We start from the raw sequence: 19564 nt of genomic DNA, 5'->3' as shown, positions 1-19564 counted from the left end.
AAGTCCTAAAAACAAAGCAAACCATGGAAGGTTATAGCTGGGCAAAACAAACAACCATGAATTAAAAAAGAATTTTTAAAATATTTTTCTCCTCCTCATGTGTGCTTTGGGTTTGTTGGGGGGTTGCATTTTATTTTTATTTGTTTAGTTACAATTTAGCAGGGAAAAACCTTTTAATATGGCAATGCCTCCGCTGTAAAATCTCAGACTAACATTAGAAGGAAATCCAGGTGAAATTAATTCTGAAGACTATTATTTTAAAATCAGAAACGTTTTAGAGTAGGAGAGGTAAAATACACACACAAGCCCAAACCTTCAATTTATTGGAACTGGGAATTCCAGAGATAAAAGGAATTATATATGTTTTCTCCATGAGACTTGTAGTCAAACTTCAGCAGAATTAGAAGACATATGCCAGCAGATTGTAAGCATTGGTTAGAAATAGAGAGAGGAAGAAGCATACTGAGATATGAAAATTTCAAGTCCTTTATCAGTGAAAAGACTTGTTTTAAAATCAATACTGGTGTTTGACACATAATCAATATACAACAGCTCCACTTGGTGGGATATGCTTTTACCATCTTCTTTGCATAAAAAGACACATGCAACCAGTAATCTTAACATAATCTTACCAGGAAAAGCAGCCTGTATAGAATTGGAATTACCACACAATATATTCATAAAAGCACAGCAAGCAATCTCTTCATTTTCCTTCTGGTACCAAAGCAATGGTTTTTATTCACAGGAATATGAAAAAGGAACAAGGAGCCAAAAGTATTAGAACAAACCCAGCCTGTATTAGTTAACACTTCCCCTTTCACTCTCTTGAAGTCTGTCATAAGAATCACAAGGCAGACTAAAATATCAACAGCTCCCAAAACAGAGTCAGAAGACTTACTGATAAAGAACTTAACTTTCTAAAGCATCTGTACGAAAATTAAGCATACCACATATTGACTTGCCACTATACTTTGGAAGCATGTCAACCATCAAATACAACAGCAATCAATCATCACAACAGTACAGAAAACCTTCAGCAGGAAGCACTAAGTGTCTTGTAAAGGCAGACAGAGGTGGATTTCCATGCAAACACAGCAGAGAAGTCCAAAACATGGTTGTGCCAAGAAAAAAATAACCTCCCATAGCCTTTGAGAGATACCAAGTAATACTGGCAATATAGATGATCAGAGATTTTGTCATATACTGTACGTAACATCATGTCCAACATGAGCATTACATTAAGACACAGTATGAAAGAAAAGCAGTAAGTGTCAAAGTACGTGAGTCATCTCATTCATATGCCAGAGCTCCCCCTGCCCATTCTCCTACTCCCACATCTTGATAAATAAAAAATTCTACCTCCTGAAAAGACTGCAATTACATGACCCTTTCAGGCAGCTATACTTGAAAATAAACATCCTTACATTGCTTGCAAAAAAAAAAAATGTACCTGTATGTTCAGAAATAAATAGGCATATTCTTTTGTCTGTTAAATTATAATTAAGAAACCCTAAGAAGAGAATTTAAGATACTCAGAAACAAAACTACAAACACCCACTAAGTGGCTGAAGAATTATTTCATCAACTTCCTGAAATTCTACGACTTTTATTCCTTGTATCACATACCTCAAGCCATCCAGAGAAGAAATATTTCATCAGCACTGGTCTAAGTGACCTTTTCATACATCAAGAGTTTAATTTCCCCTTTGGGGAAAGTGATCAAAGCCACTAACAAATTTATCTAAAAAAACCACCACCAACAACAACAACAACAAAACCACCAACAAATCAAAAATAACAACAAAAAAACCCTAAACAAAACAAAACAGAAACCCAAACAACAAAAATACCCCAACACACTGTTTAATGTAAGGTTGTATGACAATAAACCAACATAAACAGAAATATAAAACCTTTTACTTTTTTTTCTTTTCATTAATTACAGACATGTTTAAAGTATCAAATATCTCTGTACGTACTGCACAACTGTCATGAAAATAATTTAACTGAAATTTATAAGCACTACTTTCTTTGCAGCATATCTTTCCGTGGACATGCTCCACCACCTCAATGTCCTTGTCATGAGGAGCCCAAAACTCAACACAGTATTCAGGGTGAAGTCTCCCCAGTGTTCATAGCATCATAGTATCACAGTATCAGTCAGAGGTTGAGTATGGGTGGACAATCACTTCCCTAGTCCTGTGGGCCACACTATTTCTAATACAGTCAAGGATACTGTTGGCCCTTTTGGCCACCTGGGCACACCACTGGCCCATATTCACTCAGCTGACAACCAACACACCCTGACCCTTTTCCACGGAGTAGTTTCCAGCCACTCTTCCCCAAGCCTGTAGCATTGGCATGCAGTTGCTGCAACCCAAGTGCAAAATCTGGCACTTAGCCCTGCTGGACCTCATACCATTAGCCTTGACCTATCCATCCAGCCTATCCAGATCTTACTGTAGAGCCCTCCTACCTTCAGGCCGATCAGTATTCCCATGCAGCTTGGTGCCATCTGCAAATCTATTGAGGGTTCACTCAATTCTTTTGTCCAGATCATTGATAAGGATATTAAAGAGAACTGGCCCTAATACTGAGCCCCAGGGAACACCACTTCTGACCATCCACCAACTGGATGTAACACCATTCACCACAACTCCTTAAGACTGACCATCCAGACAGGTGGTGGTTTGGGTTTTTTGGTGTGGGTTTTTTTTCACTCAGGGAACAGTACACCTATCTAAGCCATGAGCAGCCAGTTTCTTCGGGAGGATGCTGCAAGGAATCACTGTCAAAGGCTTTACTGAAGTTTGCATAGATAACATCCACAACCTTTCTTTCCCTCACCCACCAAGCAGGACCTGTCTCTCATAAACCCATTCTGACTGGGGCTGATGGTTGTCCTCCACATGACTCGTGACAGCACCAAGTGGCACCAAGTTCAAACTGAGAGACCTGCAATTACCCAGATCCTTCCCTATTCGTGAACAACAGATCCAGTGGGAAAACTTTCAAGGTTGACTCACTCACCAGCTGTGTCAGGAAGTTATCTTTCACATACTCCAAGAACCTTCCAGGCTGTTTTCTCTCTGCTGTACTGTACTGTTCTGTTTATTTTGAGGGTGTCAGAGCACTGGAATAGGCTGTCCAGAGAGGTTGTGTAGTCTCCTTCTCTGGAGATATTCAATATCCACCTGGACACGATCCTGTCCAAACTGCTCTGTCTGAACCTGAAATTCCCTCAGTTTGGGACTAGAGTGCTTTGCTGCAGATCATGTTGGCACTGGAGCTGCTTGCCTTGGCAGCTGAGTGCTAGTTTGGCAGAAAGGCCTATCTTCTCTGCCATATCAGGATATTTCCTGTTGGCATTTATAAACTTATTTCTACCATCCTCAGTAAACAACATTCTAGTCTGTTTTTCCACTGTAGTCACAGCAATTTATGCTATGACCCTTACAAAAGTATGGTTAGTGTTAGTAATTTTGCTAAACTTCATGCAGTTGCTCTGCCCAGTTTTCTCTACTGTATGAAAAGTTCTTTCTCCACATAAGTCACTTTAGAATGTTAATCCATGCCCAACCACAAAACAGTGTAAACAGATCTTCACAGTCTGTGCTCACAAATAAATAACAAAACTAACAGCAAGAGGAGGCATTTCATCAATCATATATGTATTTCTTCAATCTTTTTTATCACATTAAAGGAAAATCAACCAGCTTTGGAGTCCTGATGACATCACTTAATTTTTAGGTTACTGACTTAATTCACTTTGAGAAATAGCTACATTAAAAAACTCATCTGAAAACAAACACCCAAGTGTTTCTCTCCATCACAGAAAGACAATTACACATTTCACTGTAAAATTATGTCTTTTCTCAGATATTGAAGGGAGCTGAATTAACTGCTTAATATCAAAAAAGTCCATATCATGTTGTGAATAAGTCCTATACTCTGTACCTGGGTCTTCATTTCTGCCAAAGTCTTTACCAGCAGCATTACTAAAAGAAAGCTTGTTTCTGTAAGTGTTTTTTGGGCAAAACAAGCAGCAATAATGACTGTTAAGCCTTACCAAAATCAGTGAAACTATCAGAAGATTCTCTCTGCATATGGAAATTTAATGCAGATTTGCTGCAACAGATTATATGACACTTCAGCCATTTCATTGATTTGTTATTGGGAAAAAAAATACCTCATCTTTAAGACCACACTCAAGTAAGTTCTGCAGTTAAATTTGAAGCAGAATCCATTGTTAGTTCCAATTTCTGCTAATTATTGAGCTAAATCACTCAAAAATTACAAGAATAGGTTGCACTAAAGTTTTTGCTCCCACAAAGGATACATCTTAGGAAGACTGCCCTAAAGAGCTCCCTCTAGTCACTGTTATCATGCCCCTACTCATAATATTGGTCAGATATCTGTAATGGGCACTTGTGGCTCATCATTAATGCTGCACTTAGTACTCTTCAAAATAGACCAATATTTGTCAATCATAGACACGTGCACATAGATACATATTAAAACCTTTAGGTAAAACAAGACTGTGAGGATTACAGAATGAGTTGCATCATTAATCATATGCAACTGAGGTTCTTAAATCAGCCAGATGTATGTAATTCACCATGAACTTAGAAATAGTTTACTGTAGTAAACTTTGTAGTTAGAAGATGAACTCTTCATAAGTTTTTGTTATAAGTACATCATCCACAATTCTCTAGCAAGAACAAAATTTGGCATACAATCTTAACAATTGTTATCCTAGCAATTGGAATACATTTCAGACATTTCATTTTTTCACATCTTCCTGAATTTGAACCAGCTTGATGCTCCTGTTGCTTTAGGAAGCCTAAGTAATTACTTTATTTAGCTTTCACCTCAAAATGATTGCTAATGTAAATTAAGAGAATGTAGTTACTCACTGAAATAGATAACATTAACCCAGCAGCCCCTCACCAACACAGACAGAACACTGAGTACAAGCAAGTAAGTTTGCCTTGGTGAGGACCATGCTGTGTAGGAATTCTGGGGACAGAAGACCATCTACATAGGCCTGAGCAACCTCAAATTAAAAGAATGCCAGAGTGCAACTGTGCAATAAGTAACTGTTTACTTCTGCTTTTCACTTCTTGTGTCTCAATAGACAGAACAAACTCTTCCAACCTCAGCAGTTCTATGGTCAACAGCTTCCACCTGAGCCTTTATCTTCAACCACTTAATGGATGAATAAAAACAAATCAAAGCAAGAGTTTTTCATTTCAGAACACAAACCTCTAGGCATCATGAATTCTGATGACAGTAATACCAGTAAGCAACTGGAGATTATTTCCAGGAAAGGATACTGCTTATACATGAGTGCTCAAACCAAAACCAGAATAATCATACTCAGTGAGCTTCTCAAAGCCAATTATTAAGCAAAAAAGGTATCTTTAAAAAAAAAAAATTAAAAAATTAAAAAGCCTGCAAGCTTACCAATACTTTTTAAGCCACACAGACCTGCTTTGAGTATTCAACATCTGTTGAACTTATCCATTTTAACAATTCTCTGAAAATTACATCCCGTAAACCACAAGTAGTCAAAACACACTTGTTTCAGGGATGCAGTTTGTCACATAATCTGTCAGCTAATACTTAAAAGACATCATGTTTGTTTTCCCGGTGTTTCCTTGTTTTCCATATAGCAAGAGGGAACAAAGAACCAGAGATAAGAAACAGGTGTCTAAAATGTAGATGTCTATGTTATGTACATTTACTGCTACATCTATAAACAGACTATGTTTTCATGTTTTAAGGTGGAAGGGAATGCTTTGTGAGGAGGGAGGAGGGAAGAGTCTCGCATGATGCATGTTTAATCTATACATAGCAAAAGAGTTTCCTCAGGTAAAATACCATTAAAATTGCACATGTTTTCTGTACTTTATGTTCTAATCATTAATAAAATAAGAACTGAGTTTCTGCTTTACTAGAAAACAACAGGATATGATATTTACTGAGGGAACAATATTTTTATATGTTTATGAATCACAGAAAGTCAGTCAAGAGATAAAGACAACAAATACTGATGTCTTTTGAATTATAATAAAGACTAAGTTATAGAGCTCATGCCTACATTTGCTATGAATAGCACACATTAGAAAGAGTCTTTAGCATGTATTTTTGCTGCTTTTAAACAATTACAGGAATCTTATTAAAACTACTGTTTTGTCTAAACCTATTCTAAAGAAACTGCTACTTCACATCTTACAAGAATTACTGTTTGTCAGCACTAGCAGACTGCATGCATTTTAAAAAAATGTTAAAACCCCCTAATTCAAGAATTCAATTTGCAACTTCCTTATTTATGTTTTTAATTTTTTTTTAAGTAATGCTCCTTTTTTTTTCCTGTAATGATGAGGTGTTATGATAGGAGCTTGCTTCAGTGTGCCAAAGCATGCTGCACCTATGTGTACTGTGCAATGCTATGGCATGCCACATCCTCCTGAGCAGCCAAACCTACTGGTTACCAAAGGAAGACTCATCCTACCATAGCAAATTGAAATCTTCCTCTTACCTCGACTTCCTTGCTCTTCTCTTTGTTTCTGCCCATTGAACTTCTCCCATTGCTGGCAGTCTCCCGTGCTGGAACTACAGAAATCTGTTGGAGGGGCATTTTTACAGTGCTGCAGGTTGCCAATACCTGTTTGGATGCCTTATATCTTCACTCCCCCTGAGTAGCCCACCTGCATAATTGTTCATATCCTTGCTTTGCCAAGCTCAGCTCTAAATAAAAAGGGGAAAATATTATTTGAGAAACCATTTAGCATATGGCAGGGTCTTCCATAAAAAAATAAAAAATAAAATAAAAAAAAAAAAAGCAGAACAAATTGCAAACATAAACAAGAAATGGCAAACGAAGAAGTAAGGCACAATAGTCCAGAGAGTTTCACATGCTTTCAGTGATGAGTTGCTGCAAGTCATAACTCTCTGCTGTGTCCCTGGAGCACCACCTTGCCCCCCTATCCCCCAATAGCATGGTGGGAGACAAGTCAGTTTCTGTGTTACCTAATAACTGCCATGGAAACCAAGGAAACCCAGGTCTCGCAGGACCTTATTAGCAATTGCTTCCCTCTAATGGCACAGGCTCCCACATTTGCAGCGGCTGCTACTTCTCCTTTTGTTTCCCATCCGATTCCACAGGAGTCCCCTAAGGACCTGCAGACACTGCCTCGTGCTGACTAGGTAAAGCAGCATAAGGCTGAAAAGCTTAGTGTCCTATTTTGGAGTCAAAATCTCCTCCTTTAAAAGCACAGATAGCTTGCTGTGTCCTTCATGCGTCTACAATAATCTGCTTAGGTCAAAGGATCTGCCTTGAAGTGGAGAGCAGCAGTGAGCGAATGAGGTGTAAAAAAGGAAGACAAGACTGGGAGGGATTGAAAATCTGCTTTTCCTAGGTTGATAGTAAAAAATTAACCCCTTGTTTCACTCATTGTTTCACGACACATCATCAGAAGAAAGCTCAGCATAACAAGGCAAAGGCAGGCACACACATGTCTTTACAGTAGTCACATGCATTCTGAAAATGTCATTTACACGTCTGTTCTCTCAATTAAAAGAAGTAAAATGCCCAGGAGCAAAATGTTTCACAATCTCCTTTCCATCTGAAATGCAAAATATAGAATGCCCCAGGTGCTATGTTACAAAAATGGATATGAAGAACGGAAACTTAGCAATTATAATTCTGTTAAAAATGTATTATTCTTGATAAATATTATGAATGCAAAGGTGATTTTAAACAAAAATATCAAAGAAATAATTAAAATTCTTAGTCTTATATAAAAAAATAATTGAAAGCAGGTAAAAAAAAACCCACCACCAAAACCAGAGCAAACACCAAAAATATTTTAATATGTTAGGAAATTAAAACTATTTTTCTAAAAAGTATTACCCAAGCCTCTAAATAGATCATTTTCATTTCTAGAGGTATGCACTTGCACTTGGAATTCTAACAAGAAATAATAGCATTACATCAAGCCAGGATTTTCTTACAAAGCCACGTGGGTAGGATTTAAAATACTGTTGATTCACTGTTCCACTACTTTCATTACTATTTCTTGGTCTTAGTTAACAGAGCTTACAATCATATTCTGAACTAGAAGCCTATAGATGCTGCAAAATATATATTATATGCATATATGCATAGTCATGAAATACATTATATATTTAAAAAATTAAGTCTATAGCTCCTTTACACATTTTTAGTTCTATTTTACATGCCTATTCTACCTTTAGTCTCTGATATTTCAATACTCATTTGAATGTGAGATTAAACAGTTTCTAGTCTACACAGGAAGTTTTTTCTGAATTCTTCATATAAATCCTGCTCATCAAACCAGCTGTAATATAAAAAAAAATATCCTAGCAGAATTCAAAGACAAGAAATGTCATATACCAGACTGGTAAAGTTTAGCGCTTCATCTTAAGATATGTTATAAAGTAAAGGGAATTTCTTATTAGCTTAACAGAAAGTTTTAAAGCTATAGGCAAAATCTTTTCCTTCCTCTGAGGAACAACTGGATTAAGAATCCCTAAACCTAGCTCTGATTAGTCATGATGAACACCTACCTTTTTGATAAAAAGACTGATAGAAAACTAGGGGGATTAAGATATTAAAACAGAGCTTTCCTGCAGAGTCTGTTTCCACATTTTGTTAAGCTTAAAGAAGTCAACCTGCCTTTTGATACTGTGCCAATAATTATGTATTCTAAATCGTCTGAAATTGAGATTCAAGTCAGAGATTTCTAGGTTAACCAGTAATCTCTTTAATCCCATCTATGTTAGTTTTAGACAGAATAAAGACCTCTAAGGCTGTGATGATCTTAGTTATTTTAAAATTATGAAGTTTTGTGGCCCTTTTTTCCCTGCACCTATATCATTAAAAAGTACGTTTTAAAAAAACCCTACTTGGCAACAAGGGGTATAGTTTAGCATTAAATCCATGCCTTCATTCTGCTTAACTGCTTAATTACATGTTTGCCATGTGGAGACTTCAAATTAATGTGTGATTGTACTGACTTTACATTTGCTGAACATGCTCTTTCTAGCCCAAATGCTAAAACAAGTCAAAAAACATTCAATCCTCATATGGCTATGCATAGAAATATGAGAGCTCCACTGCTTCATGGTAAGAAAGCTGTTGAAGATAAGGGACATGTTCAAAAACATACCATAGGCATCAGTAGCAGAGGTTGGGATTATATTTCTGTCCCACACTTCAGTTTCATGCTGCCTCTCTGCTTTTTCAAGTTTACTACACAGAATTATGTATTTTATGAACAGTACCAGTCAGATCTTGGTGACCATGATGGAAATAAAGACAAAATAAACCATTTTCCTGGTGACTCACAACACAGGTCTGTTCCACATCTGTAGACACTGTGTGTTTCTGCTCCAGCCTGCAACACATGCAATCTCTTCATTTATTCCCTCCCCCCATGGCTCCAATGCTATGTCCTTGCTCACACAAAGAATAGGTACGTTCACTGTGAAAACCATCCCTGAAAGTATTTCCCTAAGTATCAGATAGGAAAAAGAAATCAGAATTCTAACACCGTGCTGTTGATATGCCCAAGAGATGGGATGTCATCCAGAGGGACCTGGACAAGCTGGAAAGGTGGACCCAGGTGAACCACATGAGGTTCAGCAAGAGCAAGTGCTACCTAAATAATAAATTCTTTTATATGAAACAGATAGTTCTAATTCTGGTTTACTCAGCATAAAGTCATCCTTAAAGATGTACTGCAGTCATTGCATGATCAAGACAAAAACTACATTGGATTTTAAACCCCAAGCATTATCATTATGGACATAAAATCCTTAGAATCCGGTAGTTTGGGCTCCACAGGACTTGTCAAAAATATGTATTTGATACAAACACACAATGCATAACAAGATATAGGCCTATAGCTTATAGTCCTAAAATCTAGGACTGAGTTTCCCTGTCCTCAGAAATTATACAGAAAAGTTGCAAACACTGTATTTACTATTCTCCCTTTACTAACTGGAAATATTTTGTACCCTCATAAATGTTTGCAGGCCCATTAAGATGTTTCCTATATAGCGCAAACAACTTGCCTCTCCTCTACTATATACTTCCAGTGTTCTCAAGAGTAATTTTCATATATTACCTTCAGCATCTATATTACCTTAATTTCCTTAATGAAAAATTAATTAAGAATAACTCTACCACTTTATTTGTTCTTATGACAATTTCATTTAAGAACACAAAAACCCAAAGTGATTTTATGAAAAAGAGGCTGGGTAATCCATTAGTGTACTCAGATGCACTGCAGTCCTAGATATATCCTTGTATAAAGTACAAAGTCAAATGTGGAGGATCCCCTCTGTTTACCTCTGACACTAACAAGTGCATTAAAGCCACTGACCCTCTTGCTTCTGACCAGCAGTGCTGACAAATTACAAAAGGGTAAAGCCTGTAACAAATGCAAACAGTAAGAAGATAATTATTGTTGGAGTGAATTTCAAAATAATTTCTACAACAGCCATAAAGAAAGGAATCCTGCTTGCAATTTTAAATTAAGTTTGCTGCCAGGCTATGAAAACTAATAGCATATGGCTAAAAATTAAGGTTACATACCAGTATGCATTCAGACACCTTTATTCATTTACATGTACACAAATTACATATTATATACTTCAAATAATGCCCTTTAAACTGAAGTTTTCCCTTTTCTGCAGAACATTTCTCCACATACACAATCAGTACAAAATTCAGCAAGACGTAAAAGTCAGAAAAAAGCTCATTTTAATTCCTGTACAATTAATGAAGTTTTCTTTCCCTTGAAATAAGTTACTCTCTTACATGAAGTTTTGAGAGGCTAACAAAGAAATGTAATGCAGGCTACCAGCACTACAAAACAACCAATGATCAGTCACTTTAAGTAGCAGAAGCTTCAAACACCTAAACTTTAAATATCGTTAACATCTGTCTGATGCAGACCATACAGCGCTGATGTAAACCAATTCCCTGTGCTTCATAGCATCCTCAAGTTACATGATACTAGAACCAAAAGAAATTGTTAGATAAATAAAAAATTCCTCTAGATTTGCTGCATGGGAAAATCTGCTGTTCTCTGCTACCCGGACCAGTAAGTCTTAAATACTACTCTGCAATGTGGGATGGCTTCAAAGAGTCAGGAATGAAAGACTTTTAGGATGAACTCTTGTGTAAGTCAGTCTTCATCAAAAGCAAAATTAAAAAGTTGTTTAAAGGAAAATAATAGAATTTGCATTCATCACAAATTTGAACAAATGGCTGTGAGATGTCATATCAGAAGTCACTTAAAATGCTATACATAGTTGATGTAGACTTGAATGTAGCCGTCATGCTATTGGATCCTCAGAGGCGTTTTGGTAGCTTTCCCCTCTACCAAACTTGAGCTTCACAACTGACTGGAGTGCTGAGAAGTAGCACATAATTTAATACAAATACAGGTGTATTAAGGAAGAAAGCAAATAAAAGTTTTAAATCAATGTCTCTGGATATTTTTTCTGTGTTACCATTTATCAGATGTTGCACATTGTTACATGTATTTCAATCAACAGCATTACTAAGCATAGGTTTTCTTTTTCCTCTACCAAAAGGGTAAAACAAGTCACTGCAAACTTGGAAGAACCTATTCACTACTTGTGTAGTCAGTGCAGATACACTGCCTAAGCAACTTTAGAGCATTAAAAATCCAAGGTCATGGAAGGATATGAATAAAAAAAATATTAAAAAGTTAAAAAATACTAGCTGAGACTGAAGTAAAATATTCCTGGTGCAATAAATAAAAGTTTACCTAGCTGAAATTTAGATTTGATTAAAGTGAGATATGCAATGATGTTACAGTGGCAAACTGGATAAAATGTGGTGCCTGGCTGTTAAAACCAGTCACATTTATTGTCTCCTAGACAGGAGAATCAAAAGCATTTCCTGATTTCCACTGTTAAACACCAAAACTTTCATGGATGCCTCCAACACAGAGTTTGTATTAAGGTTACTTTATCTAAATCTAAATTTTACCTACAGTGTCCCCATGAAATAGCTGGCAAAGGAAGACTCTGTCAAGTTCTAAAAATGGCCCATAGTTTTTCCCACAAATTAGAGGGACAATTTCGAATTTTTGCTTAAATATATCTCTGTTTTATAAAATCAAACAGAAAAAGCCAAGACACTTTTATGCAGAATGGGCAGACTATGTATTCAATAAATTTACATTACAAAATAAATTAATCAAGCAGTTAAAGCATCTGCTCAAGAAACTACTTCTTATGCTGCAGCGACACTTAACTACTCACTACGCAGACAGGGATTCTACCATATTTGCAGTACCCAACTTGTGTCTAAGCCCACAAGTGCTAAGTGGTCCTATCACCTCTCCAGTTCAAGTGGTTCTACCTTCCCGATGAACACTAACCACTCCACTAACACTCTGCTTACAAACATTACTGATCTCCAGCAATATACAAGTGGGATCATTTCCTAAAACTACACTGTATGTAATTATGTTCCTGGATTCATACTGATAGAAGTAATCAGCATGCCACACTGTCTTCTTGCATGTGTCCACCAGCACAAAATTAAAATGCAGCTGTCAATGTCCACTTCAGAGCACAAAACACAAATATAGTTGTTCAGAAAACATCTATTGAGTTATCTGGTGATGTTTACTACAGAAAAAAAAATATATTTACTAAAAGTATTAAACAACAGAGTAAATAAATTACTACTTTAAGTATTATTTACAATTATTTTCCCCATTATTTCCCATTTCTTAATGACATACACATAAAAGTCATTTTAACAGCTCTCTAACAAGAGGTAGTACACAGTATTCACAACAGAAATATCAAAATGCAGAGAACAGTGGAAAGCACCTGTTTAGTTTTGGGTTAACTTGAATCCAACAGCCTTAAAGAACTGCAGAATTATTCAATATGAACAGACTCAAGTTCTTAGCCCAAAATTCAAAGTTATCAGTTAACACAGAGGGTGGCCAGGCTACAACGCTGGAAGGCCTGTTTTAGGTGAAAGCATTATCATCAGGATGAAGTTCAGCAGTACAAGCAACACAGTTAAAGCACTGGTGAAGCAGGAAAAAGAGATTGGCTATCAGCCAGGAGCACAGACTGATTAAAAGGATCAGTGTGTTTCTTAATCAAAGAATAACTGGAAAATGCTAATTATCATCAGCTGAAAAAAATGTAAATAGTCCCAGGGTGCACTGAGCAAGTTATTTCCTATTCTTCATAGTCCTGAAAAAAACTATACCAGTAATTTCCTCAATAATTAGATTTTTCACTTCTCAAAGTTCTGCTCACCAACATTGAGCAAATGGTGAATATGGACACAGTGGGAAACTGTTCTAAAAATCTGCACAAGGGGAAATTATTATTTGCTAACTCACCTGCTTCTGTTACTGGCTACATATAATTAGACTGGAAGACCAAATTTGGTTGAGTTTAAAGCGGGTATTCAGATGCACAGAATATTAGAGATTGTATTATGAACTGTGCTCTCAATCATGCAAATATATGCATTAATACAGAGGCACAAATTGTGACCAAAAAAAAAGTAAGAAAATCTTACAACCAGGTCTATCTGTGAAAGTGTACTTTTAGAAATTTTCTGTGTCTGATAAGCATCATCATCTTTGTGAATCTCAATTGCTAGAATGTTTAAGGGACATGAAAAAATGCATGACATTAATTCAAAATGCAGATGAATATTCATTCAAAACACTTTTTGTAACATATTTCTTCTTGATGTCCTACAGGTATCACTTGCTGGGTATACTGCAATTTTCCCATTATTTGCATCTCTGTAAGTGTTAAATGCTGCTATTTCCCTCGTATTCCCATCTGCTGTGACTCTTTCCTCCTCTTTTCCTTCAGAAACAACAGAGCAGAATTCTTTGAACAAATATTCATATTCAAATAGCTACAATTTATAATTTTTCATATTCTATTCTGTAATCAGTTTTATTGAAAATATCTAAATAAAACAGCTCTTCTATTTTGAATCAAGTTTTTAACTTTATGTCCAGTCTGCATGTTGTTTGGCTTTGAAAATTCTTTCACTGCTTCAAAGAGAGGAGGCTTTACTGTCGGTATGATAAGAATCCCATTAAATTACAATGGAGTTTGAAAGGCTCTGTGGAAACTAACAGTACAGAGATGGCAAATTCACTTTAAACTTGCTGGTGGTTTTCCTGAACAAAGTCTCCTGGCTTCATAACTTTAAGCTGACTATTTAAGTAAAATGTATTATGCTTCTCTTCAATGCTACAGAATAGCTTAAATCAATTTTGATGCTAAGATTCATTATAACTCAATCTGTAGTACAGCTACAGATTTTTAAAATACAGACTTCATATTCTTGAATAATTTTCTTTAATATCCAAATATTTCCTAAGTTTAAGAGTAAGCACTATTGTATATGGGTGCCTCACCTAAATTACTACCACCCCTAAATCGCCACCACCCACCTATTGTGCAATATAGACTTAGAAGGAAGTAATTCAGTTTTATTTGCTTAATTTATTGCTCAGCACCTCTTTATTTATTCTGCTAACCAATTGCAACTGTTGTGAATTTAAATGCTGATGTTTCACTACATAAGAAAATTATTGATGTTTTTCAATTAAAACGCAAGCCCACAAGGAACTGATGGCTGGCTGATACCTGGGATCAGCATCTTTGTTCACTTGAGTAAACAGATACTCAAGAACAGCTCTTCAATATAAATGAGCCACCAGAGGGAGCTCATCCCGCCTTCTGAGTATAATGGAAGTATACTGGCATTGGCAAAAAGTTAATTAAATATTTTTATAGAGGTTGCTGACTGAGTTCAAAACAAAGCACATTCCCTGGCTCAAACTCTACATGCTTGAGAAGCTTAATGAAATCATAAAAGGCTGTTTCTTTAACAAATATGGAATACATTTCTGATTAAATAAAGATAATTAAGTTTAGAACTGTGTGATATAACATTCTCCTGCACATACACATGCCTTTTCTTCTTCATCCCTCCTTGTCTTTTCCAGATAATGTTGAAGGCTTATTCAACTACTAGACCAAAAAAGAGAGATTTTTATAATTTCACCAAAACTCTGAGGCAGCATACCACAAGAAGAGCCATAAAATTATTACAAAAATATTAATTTCTAATAAAATATAATTTATTGTTATGATGTCCACCTAATTCTGTAATTAGTTATTACCCTTAGATGGACATTACCATACTAACTTTACTATCACAATACAGCTCTCTTATTTTAAAATGTAATGGATTCAGATTCAGAAAACAAATCCCTCAAGCCCCTGTTCTGAAGGCTGCAATGGTTCAATGGTAACTATCAAACTCATGAACATTTTATAAAGAGCAGTACTGAAATAGCAATCAGTCAAGTATCTACATGATGGTTATTGATCAAGAAAACAAAAGATTTGCAGGGGTTTGTTTTTCCTGTCAGTTTTCCATGGAACTAGGTTTCTAACAGTGGTAATTCAGATGGGAGGTGGGGGGGGTCTAGGCAGGAGAAGGATGATACATTTCCTAATGGAAAAGCACCTTTCAACACAAACACGCAGGCAAATCACTGGTGCTCTGTCTGTATTTCTAAATTCTCCATTCTCTATTTCTTCAGATTATGTATCTACAAAATACTCATTCCAAAGCAACAGAACTCTGCCACAGATTTAAGTCAGTTACATTTCAGTATTCCTAAGGTTGGAAGGGACCTCCAAGATCATCAAGTCCAACCTGTCACCACAGATCTCATGACTAGAGTAGGGAGGACACTACTGCCCACTGCAGGCTTGAACTCACGGCCTTCCCACTAAGGGTCTTATGTGCTACCAACTGAGCCACCACCTAAACCTAGTCCTATAGTTCTTTGTGTTACCCATTACCAAGCTTTCTAAACATTGAAAAAATAATTTAATAATACTTTTATCCAACTTCTGTCTGGATGCTTTGCTTTGGGAGACAATATTAAATGTAATGTGCTATTATATTTTTCTATTTTTTCAAGATACAATAAAAAAATGAATTCTCTTCAACACAACACAAAAGGATTAAATTTTCTAGTGAACATCTGTGCAAGGTGAGGATGCTATGAAAAGTACTTTGCACTATAATTACACAACTACTTAATCACTGGTAGAAAATCGAACCTGAGGAGACTCAAGTACTACTTACAGTTCCTTACAGTTCCACTAAGCACTTTGAATGCCAAGCTTCCCTGCACAGCAGTTTTACCTTTCATGCACAAGTTTTCATTATTTGCTCATATCAATCAACAACAATCAGAAAAAAGGTTACATTTGCTCTCCAGTAGACTTTCTGAAGTTATCCTTCCCAAAAACAATTTCAAACACTTTTTTTTTCCTTCTTTTTCTAACAAAATAACTGCATTTTTCAGAGAGTCAGAAGAGGTTATTAAAAGCCTAAATTACCAGGTTTGGGTTTGTCAGTTTCCTGTTTTTATTCTCAGGATTGAAATATGATTTACTATCCACATAATGCACTCAGTGTAGCAAAAACACAGGGGTGGTATCCATCTGAAAGCATACACTATGAACAGTTATCAGACCATATTACACAAACTCCAGCTAATGTGTGGAAAACCTGCTGTATAAAAGAGATATATTAAAGCCTGAGGAGTATAGAAGTCATACAAAATTTAAAAATACAAGCAGCCTATCAAAGATGACTACACAGTTTAAAAACAAAGATGACTACACAGTTTAAAAACAAAGATGACTACACAGTTTCAAAACAATGCTCTTGCAAGGAATAGATGAATCAACACAAAACCAACAACAAAAAACACAAACCCAAAAGCCCCCCAAAGTAAAACAACTAAAATTCACCCACAAAAATAACCAAAACCCCCATAACTTAGAAGCAGGGTTATTACATTAATGGAGAACTAGTTATTTGTGGAGCAAAAGCACCTCTTGACATGATAAATCTGTGTTCTAGCTAGTAATTTCTTATGATTCATGCAGTGTAGGTTTATCTGAAATAGATTGCGACAATAAACTGCAATCAAAATAATTACAGAAGTATACATTTGCCTCTACCATTCAAGTTTAGTGCAAAGACCTTGCCTTTTCTTCCAGGAAACTATTGAGGTGGCAGCAGAAACAGGATCCTTAAACCATTCTCGCATGAATCAGGCCACAAAACATCTGCCTCTGGCTCGTTACATTAATAATAACAATCATCCTCTCTAGCTTTGGAAGAAATAAAAAGCCACAGCCACTACAGTCCCCAGACTACATCAGCAGACTGTGACAAAAGTGACCCTGCAGAATGCTGCTTTCTCAGACAGTCAGCCTTAAACTTTTCTTCAAACGACATAGACATGTGCTCAGTGAGACATCAACTTCTAGGCAACATGAAGAAACTGTAAGTTGCTTCTCTATCAATATGAGTTTGCTCAGAAGTGTTCAGCTTTCAGTGGTTCAAAACAAGTTCCCCACATGGCTCCACAGAGGTGAACATCCTTGCGGGGGGCATTCTGGAGGTCCTGTAGCACATCTTGCATCCCTGTGACAACGCTATCCCTTCACACTGTGCACATCAATACAGGAGCTAAACTTTTCATCTGTTGGCAAGGTGAAACAAATAGTCTTTGGCTAAAGCAAGGTAGTATAAGATGTAGAGATACAGAGTAACAATACCATATATCACCTAAAATTGCTGTACCTGTTAACTGGCATTAATTAAGCAAAAAAAGAATTTTCATTGAGCTTTTCCTAAGACCATTATGCCTTGTTTGCAGGACAAACAACTACTTTCAAAGTTACTCAGCAAAACTGTTTTTCAGTGGCTTAGTCCCAGGCATCCTTTCCTGCAATGAATTAATTGTGGAGTAATATCCAATGAGTGTAATCAGTATGTGAAGTATAAATCACTACTTCCCTTCCAAGCTACTTCTGTAGCATAGTCAAGACAATCACCTTCATAGGGAGAGATGCAAGTTTAGTCTCAGAGAGGCTATGCAGCCAAATCTTATTGCAGAAATTGGAAGCCCATACATAAGCACATCAAGCCAAACAAGGGAATCAAAGAATTCATAATTCCTACCAACGCATTCTGCAAACCTTTATTTAGAATAAACCAAACCAGGTTGGAAGAGACCTTCAAGATCATTGCGTCCAACCCATCAACCAATCCAACCCACCTAAACAACTAACCCATCGCACCAAGCACCCCATCAAGTCTCCTCCTGAAAACCTCCAATGACGGCGACTCCACCACCTCCTTGGGCAGAACATTCCAATGGGCAATCACTCTCTCTGTATAGAACTTCTTCCTAACATCCAGCCTGAACCTCCCCTGGCACAGCCTGAGACTGTTTCCTCTTGTTCTGGTACTGGCTGCCTGAGAAGAGACCATCATCTGCCTGTCTGCAACCTCCTTTCAGGTAGTTGTAGAAAGTGATAAGGTCACCTCTGAGTCTCCTCTTCTCCAGGCTAAGCAATCCCAGCTCCCTCAGTCTTTCCTCATAGGGCTTGTGTTCCAAACCCCTCACCAACTTTGTTGCCCTTCTCTGGACTCGTTCCAGCAAGTCAACATCCTTCCTAAACTGAGGGGCCCAGAACTGGACACAGTACTCGAGGTGCAGCCTAACCAGTGCAGTGTACAGGGGCAGAATGACCTCCCTGCTCCTGCTGGCCACACTGTTCCTGATGCAGGCCAGGATGCCATTGGCCCTCTTGGCCACCTGGGCACACTGCAGGCTCATGTTCAGCCTACCATCAACCAGCACCCCCAGGTCCCTCTCTGCCTGGCTGCTCTCCAGCCACTCTGACCCCAGCCTGTAGCACTGCATGGGGTTGTTGTGGCCAATGTGCAGAACCCGGCACTTGGATGTGTTAAATCTCATGCCGTTGGATTCTGCCCATCTGTCCATCCTGTCGAGGTCCCTCTGCAGAGCCTCTCTATCCTCCAGCAGATCAACTCTTGCCCCTAGCTTGGTGTCATCAGCAAATTTACTGATGATGGACTCAATGCCCTCATCTAGATCATCAATAAAGATGTTAAAGAGCACAGGGCCCAGCACTGATCCCTGGGGCACACCACTTGTGACTGGTCTCCAGCTGGATGCAGCACCATTCACTACCACTCTCCAATACATAACTGATCAGAAACTTATTATCAACAATAAAAAAAGAATTACAGAAATAATGTATATTTTCACAGCACTGAAAATAAACTAAGAACTTGTTTTCTGATGAATTTGAAAAGCATTAGATAAAAAAAAATAAATGTGTTAGTCAGAAGTACTCACTGGATCTCAAAGCTCCTTTATTAGTTCCTTTAATTAGTGTGTCTTGTCTTTCTTTCTTTTCACCAGCACTTTTTCAAATTTGGCATTGCTTATTCTAACGTATCAACCACATAATTTCCAAGGCAGCTTGCACAATTCCCCACCTGTGAGAGACCAAAAGTTTGTCTCTCTTGGCGTGAGTCAACAAAGATAAACTGATAGCAGAGCCACTGGAAAGAAGGTGGAAA

At 37.2% G+C, this 19564-nt stretch overlaps 1 protein-coding gene across 12 annotated transcripts in view; it reads right to left on the bottom strand.

Moving 5' to 3' along the window:
- MARCHF1 (membrane associated ring-CH-type finger 1) overlaps positions 1-19564 on the bottom strand; it is a 215105-nt gene that overhangs the window by 107149 nt on the left and 88392 nt on the right. For 2 of the 12 annotated variants that reach the window (XM_068137159.1, XM_068137163.1), the window contains exons 1-2: positions 7036-7206; positions 6545-6753 (exon numbers count right to left, since the gene is read on the bottom strand). The exons of 7 other annotated variants lie outside the window; for them this stretch is intronic. In XM_068137159.1, the coding sequence (XP_067993260.1) occupies positions 6545-6643 (99 nt within the window). In that variant the 5' untranslated portion in view covers positions 6644-6753; positions 7036-7206. Of the gene's footprint in view, positions 1-6544; positions 6754-7035; positions 7207-19564 lie in introns of those variants that run through there. 3 more of the 12 variants (XM_068137161.1, XM_068137160.1, XM_068137158.1) reach the window with 3 other exon arrangements.

The sequence above is a fragment of the Melanerpes formicivorus genome, unplaced genomic scaffold (genome assembly GCF_026170545.1).
Source record: "Melanerpes formicivorus ecotype bairdi unplaced genomic scaffold, bMelFor1.0.p_v2 SCAF_4, whole genome shotgun sequence".
Taxonomy (NCBI): Eukaryota; Metazoa; Chordata; class Aves; order Piciformes; family Picidae; genus Melanerpes; species Melanerpes formicivorus.
Note: the sequence above shows the minus strand (reverse complement) of the source record. Positions and strands in the feature narration are given on the sequence as shown.